Here is a 19,656-nt window from a genome sequence, read left to right as displayed (position 1 = left end):
CCAGCTTCAACCAGGAGACTATGAACAGGGCTAGTAGGGAAGGCAACAGTGGCCACACGGATACTGCAATGGTGGACCGGATACTGCAGGTGCAGTGTGGAAGGACAGCCAAACCATAAACTTGACGACACAGTCCAAGCGAGACAGCCCAACTTGACGACATAATCCAAGCGAGACAGCACTAAAGCACGATAAAGGCGGATAAGGATGGAGCTGTCTGCACCCCAAGAGTTGTGGGCAAGGAAGTGAAGGTGAAGGACTGAGTTAACGGAAACATCCTTCAGAAGTCTGATATGAGGCAGCCAAGTGAGCTAGTTGTTGAAAAGATGACCTGGGAAACGAAACTGTGGGACCTCAGGTAATTGTTGTGCATCGAGATAGAGCTCTGGATCAGGGTGGATCGTACTACGGCGACAGAAGTGTACCACTCGCAATTTTAAAGGAGAGAATTGAAACCTGTGTGAGAGGGTCCATGCAGAGGCATGCCGTATAGCTCCCTGGAACTGCTGCTCTGCAGAGGCCACCGAAGAGGAACTAACCCAAATGCAGAAATCATCCACATACAGAGCAAGGGCGACCTAAGGACTGACAGAGGCCACAAGTCCATTGATAGCAATGAGGAAATGAAGTACACTCAATACAGAACCCTGTGGGATGCCAGTCTCCTGGGTCCATGGAGAATTAAGAACAGTACCAACCCGAACCCTGAACGACCAGTAGAACGGGAACTGGCGGATAAAAATCGGAGGGTGGACCCCACTGATTAAGTGTAAGGAAGACGTAATGGTATCAAGCCGTGTCATATGCCTTGCGAAGGTCAAAAAATACTGCAACCAAATGGCGGTGCTGGGAAAAAGACTGTCGAACTGGGGATTCCAAGCTTAATAAGTAAATGATCGATCGGAGACCGTCCCTCTCAGAAGCCACACTGGTAACGTGACAATAGATTCCGAGATTCGAGGACCCAATTGAGCCGACGGGCTACAATCAGTTCAAATAACTTGCAAACAACATTTGTCAGAATAATTGGCCGATAGCTTACGACAAACAAAACCATGATGCTATCCCTCCACTGCGAAGGAAAGTCACCCTGGAGCCAAATACGGTTAAAAACCGGACAAGATGTTGCCGTTGTGGAGCACTGAGATGTTGAAGCAGTTGGTTATGAATGGTGTCTGAGCCAGGAGCTGTATCATGAGAAGAAGAAAATTAAGGTGGAAGCTTAGGACCACTGTTTCTGGTGAAGGAAAGATGCCGGTTAGGAGGTTGATGATGATGATGCTGTTGCAAAATGGGTCGCAAGATGTTCCGCGAGAATCAGCGGGTCCGTACGAAGACCATCCGGGACCACCTGTGAGGGTGGTCTGCCAGTGGCAACCTTGGAGAAAGCGAAGTGTAGCCCATACCCGTGACGTAGGGACAGTAGGAGCGAGGGAAGAAACAAAGCATTCCCAACACATCCGTTTGCTCTGTTTGATTAAGTAACGAGCTTTAGCACGAAGGCGTTTGAAGGTAATAAGGTTGGCAACTGAAGGGTGCCTCCTAAGGTGTTGCAAAGCTCGATGCCAATCACGAATGGCAATGGCAATGGCCGTACTTCACCACGGGACTTGCTGGCAGTGAAATGGTCCAGATGAGCGAGGTACAGCAAAACTAGCAGCGCAAACAATCGCGTCACTCTTCATGTAGGACGTCATCAGTACAACCTGACAAAGAGGGAGAAAACACAACCTGTGCAGTGTATAGACGCCAATCGGCGCGTTGGAAAGACCAATGAGGTAGCCTGCCCATCGGTGTGCGGGAAGGGAGTGAAGGGAGTGAAAGAATCAATGGGAAATGCTCACAATCACAAAGGTCGTCGTGTGGCGACCAGTGTAATGAAGGGAAGAGGGAGGGAGAAGAAAGAAAGATCGATGGCAAAAAAGGTACCATGACTGGCACTGAAATGAATAGGGGAGCCATCATTAAGAAGGCACAAGTCGTGGTCTGCAAGAAACTAGTCTATGAGAAGACCTCGTCTAGATGGAAATGCACTGCCCCAAAGGGATGGTGAGCATTAAAATCCCCGAGAAGGAGGAAGGGAGGAACAAGTTGCAGAAGAAGGGCTGTTATGCCAGCAGGTGTAGGTGTCCTGTCAGGGGGGGGATAAAGATTGCAAACCGTCCAGGTGGACTTTAACAGCAACCGCTTCCAATGTAGTTTGAAGAGGAATCCACGTGCTAGCAACGTCTGTACGGCCCAACGTACAAATGCCACCAGTGGCCCGCACGGGGCCAACCCAATTTCGACAGAAAACACGGAACCCAGAGAGGGTTTGTGAGTGATCATCAGTAAAATTATATTCCTGTAGAACCAAACAAGCTGCAGAGTAAGACGAAATAACGGATTTCCACTCCAGTAAGTAATTGTAATGCCCATTACAATTCCATTGGATAACCATAGAACAACGATTCAAATGGGGGTTGAACAGGCTAAAGCCAGTCACCAACTGTCACCGACAAGGAGGGGGTGACATCCATGAACAACAAGTCAGAATCGGGTTGCGAAGCCAAGGATGGGATCTCTGGAGACACCAGAGGCTCCTTGTCCCGGGACTTAGGTTTCTTCTTCTTTCCTGTTTGAGACCGAGGAGAGCTGAGTGGCATAAAGGAGCCAGCTGCAGCAAGATCGGGAACAGAAAGAGATCGGGCAACCTGGGGGCCCCACAGACTGTGGTTCTCGCAGTCATCGCGTGGCAGCATTGGTTGCGTGGCAGCATAATTTTGGCCTGGAAGGGGTATCCCAGGAGGGGCGCCCTTGAGCAGCAGACACCGAAGAAGTGGGACACTTCTCTGGCTGGAGAGAGGGGAACAGTGCACAGAGGTGTGGGAGCCACAAGGGAGGGGGGGGGGGGGGGGGAGGAGAAGGATTCAGGACTGGGGTAAGGAAGGGTGAGGACGGGGTGAAAATGGAACAAGCAGAACTAGCGTCATGGACACTGGGTGAAGACATGCTTAAGGTGCGTTTACACTGCGATTTGTATCGGCACATGTATGAGATACATGTATATGCGACTTTGCGACATGTATCGCGATTTGTATGAGTTGACAAGTATCAACCTCACATGTATGAGCGTGCGTTTACACTGGTTGATATGAATCACTGTGCGATAGCTTTCGACGATGATTTGGAAGATTTCACATTTTTATGTGTTGGTACACTTGCTCTTTTGGAAGATGATAGGAAGAAAAGGCGGAGGAAGCGTAGATGGTGGCAGAGAGAGTTTCTCGCGAATTAACGCTAAAGGATGGCGCATATTTTAGAAATTATGTTAGGATGAGTATGGAGGATTTCCGCGGTTTGTTATCACTTGTGGCTCCTCTTGTGTCCAAAACCAACACAAACTTTCGGGAAGCGATTCCACCAGAGGATCAGTTGGCAGTAACACTCCGTTTTTTGGCCACTGGGGATTCCTCTTGAAACGAAGATTTCATTACAAAACATTTGCATTGTCGCGCGATTGCTAATGCCAACGTCTCACACACGATTGTCGGCATCCGCTGTCAACATTATCACGCGAGGCCGCCAGAATAATAGCAAAAAATTGATATACGTGCCAGATGCATGAAAAAATTATAGAATGTATTACATACTCTGATATATATAAAACTTTTACCTTCACTTCTTGGAGTAAAACTTGCACAGTCGCCTCGCAAAGACGAAGAATAATGTTGCATATGGCACTTTTTGATGTTCTATGCAGATACATTAACGTCGAAACGATAGTCGGCACCTTCAAAACTCAAACAGCCGCCAAAGAGCCTGGTACTACGCATGCGCTAATCGTCGAAATAAGCGGCAGTCGACAAGACGACAGGAAATGATAGTACTGCGCATGCGCGAGTTCTTCAAATGTCGCTCATACATGTCGCGTATATGGCCAAAAAGCGATATACAAAATGTATACGCGACATGTATGAGCTCGAGGGTCCGCATACAAGTTCCGTGAATTTTTGTATGAGGTGATGTATCGCGACATGTCAAATTGACATGTCGCTCATACATGTCGCGATACATGTATCCCAGTGTAAACGTACCTTTACTTCTTACGAGCCTCAGTGTCAGTTAAACGATCAACGAACTTATACTCTTATATCTTCTTTTCCTTCTTATATACTGGGCAATCTGGTGAACGTGGCAAATGATTGCCATGGCAGTACACACAGGAGGGGGAACACATGAACTCCCCTCATGGAGCGGACATTCAGTCACCACAGAGAGGGGCCTGCAAACAGCAGGAAGACGTGTCCAAAACACAAGTACTTAAAACACCTCGTAGGAGGTGGTATGTACGGCTTCACGCCAAATCAATAAAGAATAATCTTTATGCCACATCAATAACCAATGATCTTTACTTTCTCAGGGAGGGTATCCCCTTCAAAGGCCAGGACAAAGGCACCAGTATCAATGCGATTGTCCTTCGGACCCTCCTGAACATGCCGAACAAAGTGAACACCCCAACGTTCAAGATTGTTCCGAAGTTCCTCATCAGTTTGAAGGATGAAGTCCCTGTGAAAAATCACACCTTGTACCATATTTAGAGACTGGTGGTGGGGGGGGGGGGGGGGGGGGTTATGGACACAGGAATTGTGCCAAGATGGTTACAGGCACGAAGGGCTGCACACTGGGCAGCTGATGTGGTTTTGATCAGCAACAAACCCGACCGCACCTTGTTCAGGGAGTCCACTTCCCCAAACTTATCTTCAATGTGTTCCACAAAAATAAAGGTTTGGCATTGCTGAAAGTATCCTCGTCAGTCCTGGTGCAAACCAGATAGCGGGGAAAAGGTTTCACCCCTAGCCGATGGGCCTGACCCACCTGCCAGGGTGTAGCCGCGGGAGGGAAGGCCGAAGGGGCAGGAGAAGCAGCACTAAAAGTATCAGTTCCACGGGGAAAGGCAGCTGCAAAAGAACGGCCTGAGTTCTGGATCCGTATGCAGTGTCCACCCTGATATCACCCACTCCAATCATGGGCTCTCCTCACGTGCGCCACCCAGCCACAGCAAGGGCCGTCTGGCACAGCAGCCATTGCCGGGAGATCGAATGCACCAGGATGACAAGCTACCACTGCTAGCCTTACCTGAGGTGGTCACAGCACAGATATCAGAAGTGTGATCCCTGTGTGTTCAGGGGGCTCAACCAAAAGGGTACATAGTGACCCAACCACACGGTCTGGCTACCGTGCTGGTTATGCACCCTAGCATCAGACGACAACGTGAAAGAACAGGTTGAATGAACTAGGAGGGCAAACGTCGGAGACACTAGGTAAGGTGCTCGTACCCAAATGGCTCACACGACGCAATACAAATTTAGTAATGGAGGCCAATCCCCAGAGGGGGACCAGGGAAAGCCATAAGGATGAGGTGATTACGCAACAAAGCCAAATTACAAAACCAACATAACAAGGAGGATAGTGGGGCCAACATAAGCAAGGACACCAAGAGAGGGAGGGGAGGGGGCAAAGGAGCAAGGAGAGGAAAGGAGGGGAAGGGCAAGGAAATGCAGCCCTGGAAAGAAGAAAGACTGCACTAGCTTGGCACCCCGTGCTCACCAAGCAAGTACTCATGAAAGAATCTTGAGACCCCCCCCAGTCAACAGCTTTGTCAAAAGTGGGTGGAGCAGCAGACAGGTTCAGGACACTCTTGCCATTGGGTTTGGAAGCTTCCACTTAAGGCAGATGAATCAGCAATGATAAAAGGCATGAGGATGCAGAACACAATGGAAACCACTGCATTAGACACATGAAGTGCATCAACAGGAGATGTGGCCGGTAACTGACAAAAGTATCATGATGATCTTGGCAAGAGATTCCTGACTAGTGCCTATTTGGATACCTGGGGAGACTGCCGTGACCACGAGAAAAAGATTGAATGACCAACAAAAGGATGACATTATACGAGTCGAGACGTGGAACGTAAGGAGTTTGAATGCAATAGGAAAGCCAGACAATAACAAAAGGGAAATGCTAAAGCTCGATCTGGATGCGGTGGTGGTCACTGAAGTGAAATGGAAAGAAGGCAAGGACTTCTGGCCAGAAGAGAATGGGGTAATATCCACAGCAGCAGAAAATGGCAGAACAGGAGTAGGATTCATTATGAGTAGGAAGCTAGGGCACACAGCGAACTACTGTGAACAAGTCGGTGACAGGGTTCTTCTCAACAGAATCGACAGGAAACCAACACCAGCACAAGCAACGAGAGTTCAGGTATACATGCCGACATCACAAGTTGACAATGAATATGTAGAAAAACTATATGATACTCAACACTTAATCCAGTACGTAAAGGGAGATAAATAATAGTCGAGGGGGGACAAAAAAGCAGTTGTAGGGGAAAGAGTAAAAGAACACCATGACACACAGTTTCGCATTCATTTGGCGTGCGCCATCGCATTCCAGCAGTTCCCCTCACACCATTGCACGTGTATGCGTCATCTAAAAGAGTGGATAGTTAGCCGAACGTTCTGAACGGTTTGTAGCTCCCAAGGTCTTTGCTTCGATCTCGAGGGTGCACACCTTTGCGACCACTGTGACTCAGGATTTTGCATTTTGTGCTCGCGGTTCAAGTTGGTGATCTGTCCTGAACATTTCTGAAATGTGGATAATGTCTATTTTGTTAAGTGTGTTACGTGTGTCCCATAACAGGTGGGTCTCGATACCTTGCGGACACTCATTTTCTGTCGCCCTCCTGTTCGAGATGGTGAGTCATTAGCAGCTGATATTTTCCCTGTTAGAAACGTTAACACTTTCAAATGAGCAAAAGACAATTTGTGATCTCGCACTCAAGAGGTTCCTCGTGAGTACTTCCAAACAGTTCTACAGTCATTGCCGTGACACGTAGGTTTCGTCGAATGACAGTGCACCGACAGGCTGGCTTTATACCCACTTCCTTCAGAACTAATTTCTAATATTTGCAAGGAACATCTAGAGCAACAGTTACATTGAACACACCAATTAAGTGTAGAAATAATTTTTCCTGATACCTGTAAGCTCAGCTTTATCGAAAATTTCAGAAAAATTCAAATTAGATCTTTTTAGCGTTGACGCGGCGAGGCACTGAGCATTACTGTGGGTGAGCAAGTCGCGCGCATGCAGCGGCAGCACTCACCGCAGGCGAGAGACGGCTGCGTCGTCAGGAGGCGGCGGAGTGTGGCGGGCAGCCGCGCCGCTGGGAGGCTGAGTGGCGGCGCTGGGGCCGGGGCTGCAAACAAGAGGCGCTGCAAACAAGAGGCGCTGCAAACAAGAGGCGCTGCAAACAAGAGGCGCTGCGTGGGCGGGCGTGTGCACAGTGCTGGGGGTGGGGGGCCGCTTACGCAACACACACTGCCTGTCACGCTGGTGGGTCTCCCGAGTTCGACGACTCACCGTTCCATCAGTTTACAGGTCGGTTCTCCCAAGTTTCTCCGTAACAGCAGCTGAGTGTACCCAACCGAAGATGAATGTAAGGGCTCAGCACAGCTGGACGGATAGGAGGGTTGTTGAACAAGACACTGCAAATAAACCACTAGCTCATTTATCAGGGACTTGACCGTAACAGGCACAGGAAATAAACATTAAGAAGCCAGATTATTAACTTTGCAGGGAAGGTACCTTAGAGAAGGCAGCAGTGCAGAAAGACTGCAAGACATGAGACAATGGAGCTAGCTCAGTGGAAACTTTTACAGTCATTGAAAATATCATAACATCTAAATGTTGTCCACTAAATAGGGTCAATACACACGAGTTAATGACACACTTAGGTAGGCCCATCCTAAACACAATCCAACTACAAAGCCTAATTGGTGTACATAATGACAAGGTAGATATGTTACTGCCTGACATATGGTAAGAGGCTGCCACTGTATCAGAATTAAATGTTTGAATTTGTGATTGTATTCACTTTAAATAGAATCTAAGAAAATGGATTTCTGTGACGGCTCGAGGAATAACGATTGCACGGTGGAAGTAAAATTAGTAAACAACGGCCTCAAGTGCATGTTTATTTATTGAAGATACGAATGGCTTCTGCCTGTGGTGTTTGATAATTTTCACATAACGCTCTGTAGAGGTAAACACTAAAAATTCTCATTTGCACAGGGAAGTCAGCTAACATTAAGTAGAGTGTGCGTTGAAACCACGTATCGTTAACCACGGGGCTGGCAGGGAGGACGCTCGCGTCAGCTGCACGTCAGACAGCGTGGAACAGGGCGCGTCACGCCAGTGTCAGCCACCGAGAAGCGATCTGAATGTCCATTTTTACAAATGTACAACAATTACACTGTAAACACGAAAAAACAGGTATTTCTATACCCTACGGATATCGTGTATGTTAAAAAGTTTGTAAAACAATAACAAGCCAACATGATGGTTTAAACAGCAATTTTTGTGCATTCAGTGTGAGCACCGTGTGTTACACGAAAAGTGCCAAACCACTGGCTCATTTCCTGCCACACACAAAGCATCTGGTGTCTCGTTACAGAATTCGCAGCTCCAACAGCGCAGTGTCGCAGACTTTGAAGAGTGTCAGGCACAGGTGGGGTACGAGAGCCACGTTTCACGTAACCACACAGACACGAGAGTCAAAGTTTCGGGCCTGAGGTGCTGGGTTGGGAGAGCGGATGAACTTCGTCGCCGGTGGCCCCCTGAGTCTCCAGGCCGCTGGGCTATTACGAATATGAGAGATAAGTTAGTTGCTACGGGAAAGGCGTCTTCGCATTCCTAACGATCGCCTAAAAATGGGGTTCTGGGTTACAGTTCCACCTATTACGTTCGCTTACTATTTGTTTTACAAAACTGTTTTTCAGATACACGATATGCGTAGGGTGTAGGAAGCCCTGTTTTGGGTTAAACTTTTGTTCATTTTTAAAAACAGTGTTTCAGGTCTGTAAACGTGAATCGCTTGCCACTGACTTAACACTGGCGTGACGCGCCCTCTCGCACGCTGTCTGACGCGCGGCTGTAGCTCCTCAGCTGAGGCGAGCACAGCTGTCGCCAGCGACCTCCCTGACAGCCCCGTGGTTTAACGGTATGTGGTTTGAACACACACTCTGCTCCATGTTCGCCGACTTCCCTGTAGATTGGAAGGTAGGAGACGAGATACTGGCAGAAGTGAAGTTGTGAGGACCGGGCGTGAGTCGTGCTTCGGTAGCTCATATGGTAGAGCACTTACCCGCGAAAGGCAAAGGTCCCGAGTTCTTGTCTCGGTCGGGCACACAGTTTTAATCTGCCAGGAAGTTTCATATCAGCGCACACTCCGCTGCAGAGTGAAAATCTCATTCTAGAATTTTTAGTACTTACCTCTACACAGCATTATGTGGAAATGGCCTACTTCTAGAGTTGGAAAATGGTCATATCTTTAATATACACATGAGTGATCGACACTGTTTTTTGCAAATTTTCTTAACTGAAATATCGCTGATTTCCAAAAATCTTACCTAAAATAAAGAAGGAACTAGTTGTAACATCAGCTGGCTGTGACTTCTGGCGTTGAGGAGTTTAGGAAGCTAATTGCTGAACGGCAATCAGAACTATATTTACATGTACGGAATATCAGAGTAACGAGATTTATTGTGCTGCTGTTTCAAACTTTAATTATTATATTTAATTATACATAGTACAAGAAACTATTTTTTTATTTGATGTGCCATATCAAATAAAATTACACCACATTCTCCTCCCCCCCCCCCCCCCCCCCACTGCTTGGGGGTAATAAAATACGTTGGCTACAGAAACTGCTGGCATAATGGATACAAGTGCCAAGGAAATTAAAGCAAGTTACACAAAGTACCGGGTGATCAAAAAGTCAGTATAAATTTGAGAACTAAATAAATCACGGAATAATGCAGACAGAGGTACAAATTGACACACATGCTTGGAATGACATGGGGTTTTATCAGAACCAAAAAAATACAAGCGTTCAAAAAATGTCCGACAGATGGCGCTTCATCTGATCAGAATAGCAATAATTAGCATAACAAAGTAAGACAAAGCAAAGATGATGTTCTTTACAGGAAATGCTCAATATGTCCATTATCATTCATATCATAGATGTAGTCGAGGAGTAACGCTGTAAACAGCACTGTAAAGCATGTCCGGAGTTATGGTGAGGCATTGGCGTCGGATGTTGTCTTTCAGCATCCCTACAGATGTTGGTCGATCACGATACATTTGCGACTTCAGGTAACCCCAAAGCCAATAATCGCACGGACTGAGGTCTGGGGACCCGGGAGGCCAAGCACGACGAAAGTGGCGTCTGAGCACACGATCATCATCAAACGACGCGCGCAAGAGATCTTTCACGCCTCTAGGAATATGGGGTGGTTCTAATAAAACCCCATGTCATTCCAAGCACGTGTGTCAATTTTTACCTCTCTATCTACATTATTCCGTTGTTTATTAAGTTTTCAAATTTATACTGACTTTTTGATCACCCGGTACTATCTGCCTGCGGCAGAAGCATTCGGTGGCAAGAGCGTACGGAACGCCAGCTGGTCTTTACACTCACTGACGTATCACACTTCTGAGCGAGCGACTTACGCTTGTAGGACACTGTGTTTCAGTTGGCCCGTGCACCACACTGCAAGGTACCGTTACGCTGCGCCCACAAATGCAGTTTTTCAGGGGGGTCACAAACTGCGTTCTGCTGGTGGCAGAGACAAGGCGTCTAGTGCCTCGGATTGCCCTTAGCCTGAAGACCCTCTGTACACCTGTCGCCAGAGATGCCATACTGTAGCTATCCTTCAGTACACGGTCAAAGCTTGAACACCTCACACTTCCTACAGCCCAGGCAAACTGAGCAAATCAGCTGGTTCTTTCGCGTAAGGTGTGGCCAACGCAGCACCTTAGGCGGCTTATAAAAGCACTATTTGTTCATGGGCGGTTCCTGTGAAAGCCAAGGAAAAAACTATTTTTAGGTAGGCCAAGTGCGGACGGTCATTTCTACTCATGACATCGTCTTTGCCATGTCTTCTTAAGACTACATTCGTCCGTAACTCTCAATTTCTTTTTTTTTTTTTTTTCGATATCATTATCAGTTATGATGGCCGAAAGTTCACGTTTGGCATATACAGGGTGTAACTTTTTAGTTGGCAAACCAGAATAACTCGAAAAATAAGTTTCAGATTCTACATAATAACTATGTACATTTTTCTTGAACATTTGTTTTGATTCTTATTAGTTGTCGCAGTAAATCAAGAAATTCCATATTCTCATTTTTGCATGGATAATGGTTACGGATAAATAAAAAACACTTATTTACTTCATAAATTTTTATTCACTGAAACTAAAACTCTCCCTCTCTCCCCATAGGGTGGGGTTTGAGAGAGGAAATGTTGACCCAAATACTGTATTAATTTCTTCTGCAGATTCTGGTAAGTTTTGTTTGTTTCGTGGTCATGATGCCACACAACTTTTAATTATCAAACAAATCAACTAACTAACTAACCAAACATCCTACTTTTTATTTATCCATAACCATTTTCCATGCAAACATGAGAACATGGATTTTCTTGAATTGCAGTGCCCACTACCAATAATCAAAACACATGTTTAAAACAAAATGTACGTAGTTTTTTATGTAGAATCTGGTTCTGCAGTAAAAAATGGTTCCCATTTGAAATTTTAAAGTTGCCTTACGCCCCACCCACGGGGGGCGGGGGTGGCGGGCTAATTTTAGCACCATCAAATATCCCCCTCAAAAATAATCAACTTTGCATTTTACACATTATCTCATGTGAAGCTTATGTTTAGAGTTATGCTGCTTTGTCAACTTCAAATTTACACCCTGTACATGCAGGCAAAGTATTAATATAGTTGTAACTGACGTAATAAAAACACGCCAAGGGTTTTCGGGCCATTGCATAGGTTCTCAAATCACCAAACGTCGCTTTTAGCCAGCATTTTTCCATGAATAAAACTCTATGAGGCGCTACCTTTGTATAACAGGCACTTCCCGTGTATACAAATACAAGCGAAGTGGTACTACAGAGGCAAAAATGGCCTCGGGAGGGTTTTCACGTGTTGAAAACAACGTAAAATGACTTAAAAACTTTTACCTGGAAAACTGCAGATTCTGTAAATTATTTCTAACAACATTTTTGTGTGTCGAAGTATACAAGTGAACTGTCAAAATGTTGATGACTTGCAGAATTCTACTGATAACGGGTGTCCCACCTACAACTTTTCACCGTCAAAATCTCTGGAACCACCAACAGATACTGACTCTCAGCTTTCACGGGTACGAATGTACGGCAGGGGCTCACGGAAGCCAGTACTGCGAGACATTCTGAACCGTGTGCAAATACTGGTTTCAGCACGATCTTAAGCTTTTTCAAGATGGACACACCATATTATTCCATACACAGTTACACGAGAAATCATAATACTCATAGTAATGGGACTGATTGCATCGCAATATGTCAGTTACATCCCGAGAAATTCATACACGAATTTGGCACGTGAAATGGGTGGAACACGACATTATTGTACTTTTTGCGATACAGGACTGACCTGCACGCTGCTCGAAATTGCAATGTGATTGACTTACTACGATACAACAAACGCTGAATTTACGTACTGCTGTGTACAGTGTTAGTACGCGGCCTGGGAAACATCCAGATGTCCAGTCACCCGCAATGTAAACAGGGACACGGTTTATTCGTATGTGCTTCACTGAGCTTTTGACAGTACTACAGTGCACATAAGGGCGAAGAAATGCCGATGACCACCGGCCAGAGTAAACAAAATTAATGGCTGTCAAAGGGCCGCACAGAGAGATACACGCTGTTTGTACGTAGTTGTACATCAATTACACAACAGTACATGCCACGTGCAGGATGTGTCACTGAACATCTTTAATGACTGCAACCCAAGTGAACCATTGCAGATGGCACAACCCTTACATAAATGTAAAGTAGTACCAATAAAACAAACTTTTGGCTTCTTAGTAATACCATAAATGTACAAGTGTGGAGTCAGTCACACGTCTCACAGCTAATACATAAATTATTTTCCGAGTCCCAAAATGTACTAGAATAAATAAAATGTTTGCAAAACGCCGCATTGTAGAATGTACTTGCAGTGAGGCAGTCGCAATTCCTGAAATCAGGGTGTAAACAGACAAGGAAAAAATTCCCGGATTTTTCCCAGATATCCAGCTTAAAAAATGCACTCTTACCCGGGCGAAAATACACTTTTTCCGTGCTAAGTGACATCCATAGATTTTCCCTCCCAAGTGTAAAACTTATCAATGCTTCGAACGGTTAACGTTTTGTACACTGGCACAGAAGTTCGCGGAAAAAAAAGGAACAAGGGAGAGAAGTTTTGGAAAGACCTTTGATGTCAGCAACATATACGCTGCATATTTTCGTATTACGAAAGTGTAAATTCGAATTGCACCGAACACACACAGCACCCCAGTTTCTGGAGCTTCGAAATCGAGATTTCGATCCCCTTTTGTCAGCCAATCTTATCTCTTGTCACGTGATCTCGCCAGCCGATGGCAGCAGATATTCAGAGCATAGGACACGTGATGTGGTAAGCCGATAGCAACATTACTTACATAGCGCACGGACACAAAGAGCAAAAGTTAATGGTTTACATTAATATGCATAGCGTCGCAACTAAAAAGCTAACCTTTCACATATAATATTGGTCCCTGAGATTAATAACATACAAGGGAAGCTAAGCTTTCACATCTAACATTGATCTTTTTTGCGTGTGTTACACTTAAGGTACTTCACACAAATGTGCCAGTAAATTTAAAATATTGACGTGAATGTCTCATTTTCTGGGCTAGAAATTATTCTATGTGGCTGGTCCTGAAAGTGTTCACTTTTAAACGAGAGTCAAACACTGTTATTTAAGAAATTCAACCCACTTTCTCACACGTAACAATTCATCTTGCGTAGAAGCAAATTTACTTTGAAAGTAACACTTTTCAAACCACCATTCGCAGTACTACCCCGAGACTGTCAGAAATATCTTCGGCTTAGCAGTAGCCAGAGTTCCACAAAACAGGCATTACTGTGCGTGCGCAGCTGCAGTGATGTAGGAAGGCCGCATGTTTGTGTGTATAAAGCATAAAGAGAGCTTAGATTACGGCATAAAAGAAACAGGACACGAGAGGATACTCCGTGAGCATAGGAATTATGTAAACTATACTAAAATGCATAATTCGGCCTGAAGTGCACATTGGTTTGTGCAGACTTACAATGAAGTATGTCCCACCTGACATTAAGATTTTCAGTACGGTTTTTGGGACGTAAATTTTCCTGGAGTATCAGTACTGTACTGTACTATCTCATGTCTGGTTCTTCATTATCACATGATCTCACACATGGCATAAGATGGAAACATGCACTTTATTCTTCAATGAACAACTGTGGAATGAAACACTTTGTTTCAAATAAATTGACTGCCTCAGTGGGAAAGATTAATGAAGCCAAATATCTTTAGCAAACTGACAACAATAAATTCATTGTTCTGCAAAGTAAACTATTTCATGTTCTTCAAATTATAATAAAGTAATACCTGTACACACACACACACACACACACACACACACACACACACACACACACACACACGAGTTTCCAGAACGAGACTTTCACTCTGCAGCAGAGTGTGTGCTGATACGAAACTTCCTGGCAGATTAAAATTGCGTGCCGGACCGACACTCGAACTCGGGACCTATGCAAAAGTCCCGATTTCGAGTCTCAGTCCGGCACCCAGTTTTAATCTGCCAGGAAGTTTCACACACAGTGGATCAACGGTGATCACCCCGTGCTCACCTGGATTCCGGTGACGTCTCCGCCAGCATCCCGCTGAGTTGGACTATGTCTTCTGGCCAGGTTCGCACTGCGTCAGCCCAGCCCTGCGTCGCCATCACTCGGTGTGTGTGGCCCTTTATGTAGGAGACGGCCGTCTGCCGGAGGCCGGGGCAGCAGTGTCGCACCGCGAGAACAGCTGTGGCCGCCGCGTTGTCCACCGTCAGCCCAGCGGCCAGCTGCTGCTCACACTGGGCCTTCAGGCTCGCCACGCCGTACTTGTCGGCGGCGACGAGCAGGCGGGGGGCCAGGCTCGCCAGCTGCGGGGCGCGGAGGGTGTACAGGTACGTCAGCAGCTCCCTCAGCACCGGCCCGTCCACGTCTGCGACGTCGACGAGGCCGCCGCGCGACTCCGCCGTGTCGTGGCGGAACATTGCTGCAAAGACGGGGCTCCCGGCCACGAGGACCGCCCTGTGCACCACCAGCCGCGTCTCCCCCGCCGCCAGAGTCACGGTGGCGCCCTCCCCGTCATCCAGCAGGGCGCCCAGGTACACCGGTGTGCTGTGCTGAGCTTCGTTGCCGGCCGCCATCGTAGTCGATTCTGAAACACGGCGTTACGGGGCAGCTCTTTATCGTTACGCAGCACCGTCGACAAGTGTACCTGCGTCGGTCGACAGTTCGCGAAACCTGTCCGTGCGTGTCAATTACGACACCGAGATACCTGCCACTGGTGGACAGCTCATTTTTACGGATGAATCCAGGTTCTGTTTACAGCATCGTGATGGTCGCATCCGTGTTTGGCAACATCGCGGTGAACGCACATTGAAAGTGTGTATTCGTCATCGCCATACTGGCGTATCACCCGGCGTGACGGTTTGGGGTGCCATTGGTTACACATCTCGGTCACCTCTTGTTCGCATTGATGTCAGTTTGAACAGTGGACGTTACATTTCAGATGTGTTACGACCCGTGGCTCTACCCTCCATTCGATCCCTGCGGAACCCTACATTTCAGTAGGATAATGCACGACCGCATGTTGCAGGTCCTGTACGGGCCTTTCTGGATACAGAAAATGATAGACTGCTGCCCTGGCCAGTACATTCTCCAGATCACTCTCCAATTGAAAACGTCTGGTCAATGGTGGCCGAGCAACTGGCTCGTCACAATACGCCAGTCACTACTCTTGATGAACTGTGGTATCGTGTTGAAGCTGCATGGGAAGCTGTACTTGTACACGCCATCCGAGGTCTGTTTGACTCAATGCCCAGGCGTATCAAGGCCGTTATTACGGCCAGAGGTGGTTGTTGTGGGTACTGATCTCTCAGGATCTATGCACCCAAACTGCGTGAAAATATACTCACATGTCAGTTCTAGCACAATATATTTGTCCAATGAATATCCATTAAATCATCTGCATTTCTTCTTGGCGTAGCACGTTTAATGGCCAGTAGTGTATTTGGTACTTTGTCCCAAGGTGTTTGACACAAAGATTCGATCAGGGATGTAAAATCTTTCGGTAAAAGAAATCGACTTATTACAGGGTATACAACCTGCCTGTGAAGACAATTTTAGCGATGCTGGAAAGAGTAATTGGCAATCTGGTGTTATTATAGGTAATTACAAATTCTAAACGTTGCAAATAAAATGTCTTTAGGCAAAACGAAATAATTAACAAGTAGTTTGTTAACGTGGTCGTCACCTGCAGCAAGCACAGAAATATTCATTTTGTAAATAACAAACGCCATTTTCGTTCTGTGATTTATTTTATTTGTCCATGACGCTTTTCGCCTACTCGCAATTGTAGGTTATGAAACAGATCATCATCTTTTTTTGCCTGAACAAGTGGCCACTTAATTATTCGAATGTTTGGCTGGCATTTGCGTTTCCTCTCACTTGGTCGCGGGCTGCAGATCGCACTATAAAATCGCAAGACATAAGCACATTTTCACGTTAGAAACTTTTTACTTCACAATTTTAATGTTCTTTGCGCTAATTGGTGTACAGCACAATTATTCTTGTGCCAACAGCTACGCATATTTTGGTAAAAACTGATCTAGAGTCGTAACTGTTGTGTGTTCAATTTGTTTCTTTTAAATTGGTTTGTATATCTACACGTTGCCAAAGAAACGGAGTCTAGCGGCGGCATTCAATTCATAAAACAGCGGCGCGGCGTATGTCGTCGCAGCCAATTGGCGCGCAGCGGCGCACGCCGCCGAGCCATTTCTCGTGATTTTCTCGAGAACTGCTCGAGAACTAGAGGCTCGAGATATTCTCGGTGCGCTCGAGTCGCCGCGCCTCGCCATCCCATCACTGGCTGGCAGGGGGCGACGTGTGTCGGGCTTCGTGACGTCAGCCGCAGCATACAAAGCACACGGCTGCTGCACCTCAGCTCACAACACCACCCAACTCGAGCGGTTCGTTTGTGCGTGGACCGCTGAAACTCAGTTGTCCTACTCGACATGTAAGTACTGTGGACTCAACACCTGGACCTTGAGACTCATTTGGGTTATACACACGCGTTCGTCCTCTGTATGACCAACAGAAAATGCTTGTAGTTTATCAGTTGACTAGTGTTTTGACACGCAATGTATGTTTCGGTTTTGGTGTAAATCATCCTTGCATACAGCTATGGGACACCAAAGGAAATAAAGTAAGTTTCTTGCAAACTTTAACATTTAAAATTTGCATTTGACTTGAAAATGCAACGAATACAAATCGGTGCCTCTAAACTATCAATCATTGCTTTTGCAGTTCTGGTTTTATCAGTTATCGACACGAACACAATCAAAGTGAAGAGAAATGGATTACGAAAGCACGCTTTTCAGAGCACATACTTGTCTTCTCGGTAATTCGAAGTGTATAAACAAAAAGGAATTACAGTACTGGGGCCAGAAGCGTAATATTTTCTTGTCGTATTACTGTATCGAATACGCATTTAAGACCAGAAAAGCGTTCAAAGTTGCGTTTCTTATGCTGTGTTGTTCACTAAAACAGTGTAACATTTACTGCACAAAATAAATATCGCGTGTACAAGACAGAAATGACGAACAAGAAGCAATTGTGAACACTCGTCTGCTAATGTTTCGTGGGATCCAAGATGGCGGCAGCCCCGCCCACTGACTTCGAACAATTTACAGCGTCAGTCTGTAGCGCCGTCCGTCTCCCCTCATTCCGCCTCCATGATCCAGCCACTGTTCCAGAACCGGACGCGGCTCTGACGTCACGCGATCCTCCTCCTCCCAGCACTTTGACCCCCCGGCAAGTAAACCACGTCGCGAATCGCTGACCGCAATTCTTGACAGCCGCCTTGCACTTCGAGGGGAAGGATGTAATATTTACCTCTCCTTTTTCTTCCATATAAAAATTTCTGTCTAACATCACACACGAAGACGGAATAGGGCTGTCGTGTTCGATAACATCTTGGTATTAGAAGGTATCGTTAAAGGATTTGGATTTCCTTCCACAAGTACTTTTAACTCGAATTAAAACCTTGCAAACAACTATGCAGCTGAGTACCGTAATGGATCCCTAAGTAGCGGTGGGTCGGAGCGCCTGCTGCCCGCTGCTGACAGCGCTCTGAATTCTGGGTCGGTTCCCTCGTGGCGCGGCCAGCGCTGCGGGTTTCCAGCCGTGCCGAGGGGGTCGAAACAGCTGCTCTGTCGCGGCTTTACCACAGGTCTCGTTCCTCAATGACACGAACCTGTAATGGTTTCTGCCAAGTGGCAGTCAGCTCGGCTGGCTTAACAGAGAGGAAACACGAGTGGACGGCGTTTAATCTCACCTTCCTGAAGAAGCTGTGTCGGATTTGAAACATTCGTCAAAAAGTCGCTCTTTTCTGTTCGATTTGCTGTAATGTAATGCCGCAAAATGTCATGGCGGCATACGAGAGCGTTACCTCTGGAAGTATCAGTTACTGCTGGCAAACTTCCGACTTTAGTTTTTGCAGCTGCCACCAACCACACGGTGTTGGAGATGCGGATTGCCGCACAAAACGATTAACTGGGAGGACATGAGGGGAGGTTCTTTTACGCCTGGACCAGAGATTTCGCCAGACAAAAGCTGTACTTGGCACTGTAATGAAGTGTTTCAGCAAGTTATAAGCACTGCGCGATTTCATCACGTAAAGGCTGTACATTACATGTTCTCCTGTGAAAGTATACTGATGTACACGTGTCGAGGTGTTCCCGGACAGAAACGCCAGTTACCAAATCGCCATTCCAGACCGCTGACCGGACCCGTCGTCCGTTCTTGGCAGCGGTTACGTCAGGTGAGTTTCCCAGGAGTCCGTCGCACGCCACGTAGTGTAACGCTGAGCTGCCGACGGGCGGCCAGACCTGACTGCGGCGTGTACAGGGCGCACAGCCGCGGGGTCGAAACTGCTGTCCAACAGCGGGGCATTCGTTTCACATCCTTCTCAAGTTCTTGGCCGAACATTGCGTTGAGGAGATAGATAGGCAGCTGAACTGCGGGAAGTTTGTTATAGCTTTAGTTACTACGTGTCTAGTAGTATTTCCGTAGAAATTTTGGAACACGTGAGGCAATACTGACCTTACATTACGTCGTTCCTTTCTTGTTGCTTCCATCGCGACGAACTGTTTCCATCGCAATCGCTAAGCGTGAAAGGAAGCTACCGTACAGACACAGGAATCTGTATTTATACTTGGCAGAACTAATTACATACTAACATAAGCGTCGGTATTGCTTTCGTTTCCCAAAAGTGATAAATATTTCGATTTCGGAAAAGAAGCTCTGTATTTGGCCAAGATGTCGAGGAAGAAGGTCCCTTACGTACTGGGTGAGTCGAGTAAGATGTGGAGACGGCGGTTTGAAAGCGCACAGAAGAAGTACGGGGAAGGGCGTCCCTTACCTGAGGGAT

General features: G+C 46.5%; 1 protein-coding gene across 3 annotated transcripts in view; it reads right to left on the bottom strand.

Annotated features, from left to right (window-relative positions):
* LOC124720417 (speckle-type POZ protein-like) overlaps positions 1–19,656 on the bottom strand; it is a 54,328-nt gene that overhangs the window by 4,055 nt on the left and 30,617 nt on the right. For 2 of the 3 annotated variants that reach the window (XM_047245769.1, XM_047245768.1), the window contains exons 2-3: positions 14,805–15,381; positions 7,145–7,237 (exon numbers count right to left, since the gene is read on the bottom strand). In XM_047245769.1, coding sequence (XP_047101725.1) covers positions 7,145–7,237; positions 14,805–15,370 — 659 coding nt within the window. In that variant the 5' untranslated portion in view covers positions 15,371–15,381. Of the gene's footprint in view, positions 1–7,144; positions 7,254–14,804; positions 15,382–19,656 lie in introns of all 3 variants that reach the window. The other variant, XM_047245770.1, reaches the window with a different exon arrangement.

Source organism: Schistocerca piceifrons, chromosome 11 (genome assembly GCF_021461385.2).
Source record: "Schistocerca piceifrons isolate TAMUIC-IGC-003096 chromosome 11, iqSchPice1.1, whole genome shotgun sequence".
Lineage (NCBI taxonomy): Eukaryota > Metazoa > Arthropoda > Insecta > Orthoptera > Acrididae > Schistocerca > Schistocerca piceifrons.
Note: the sequence above shows the minus strand (reverse complement) of the source record. Positions and strands in the feature narration are given on the sequence as shown.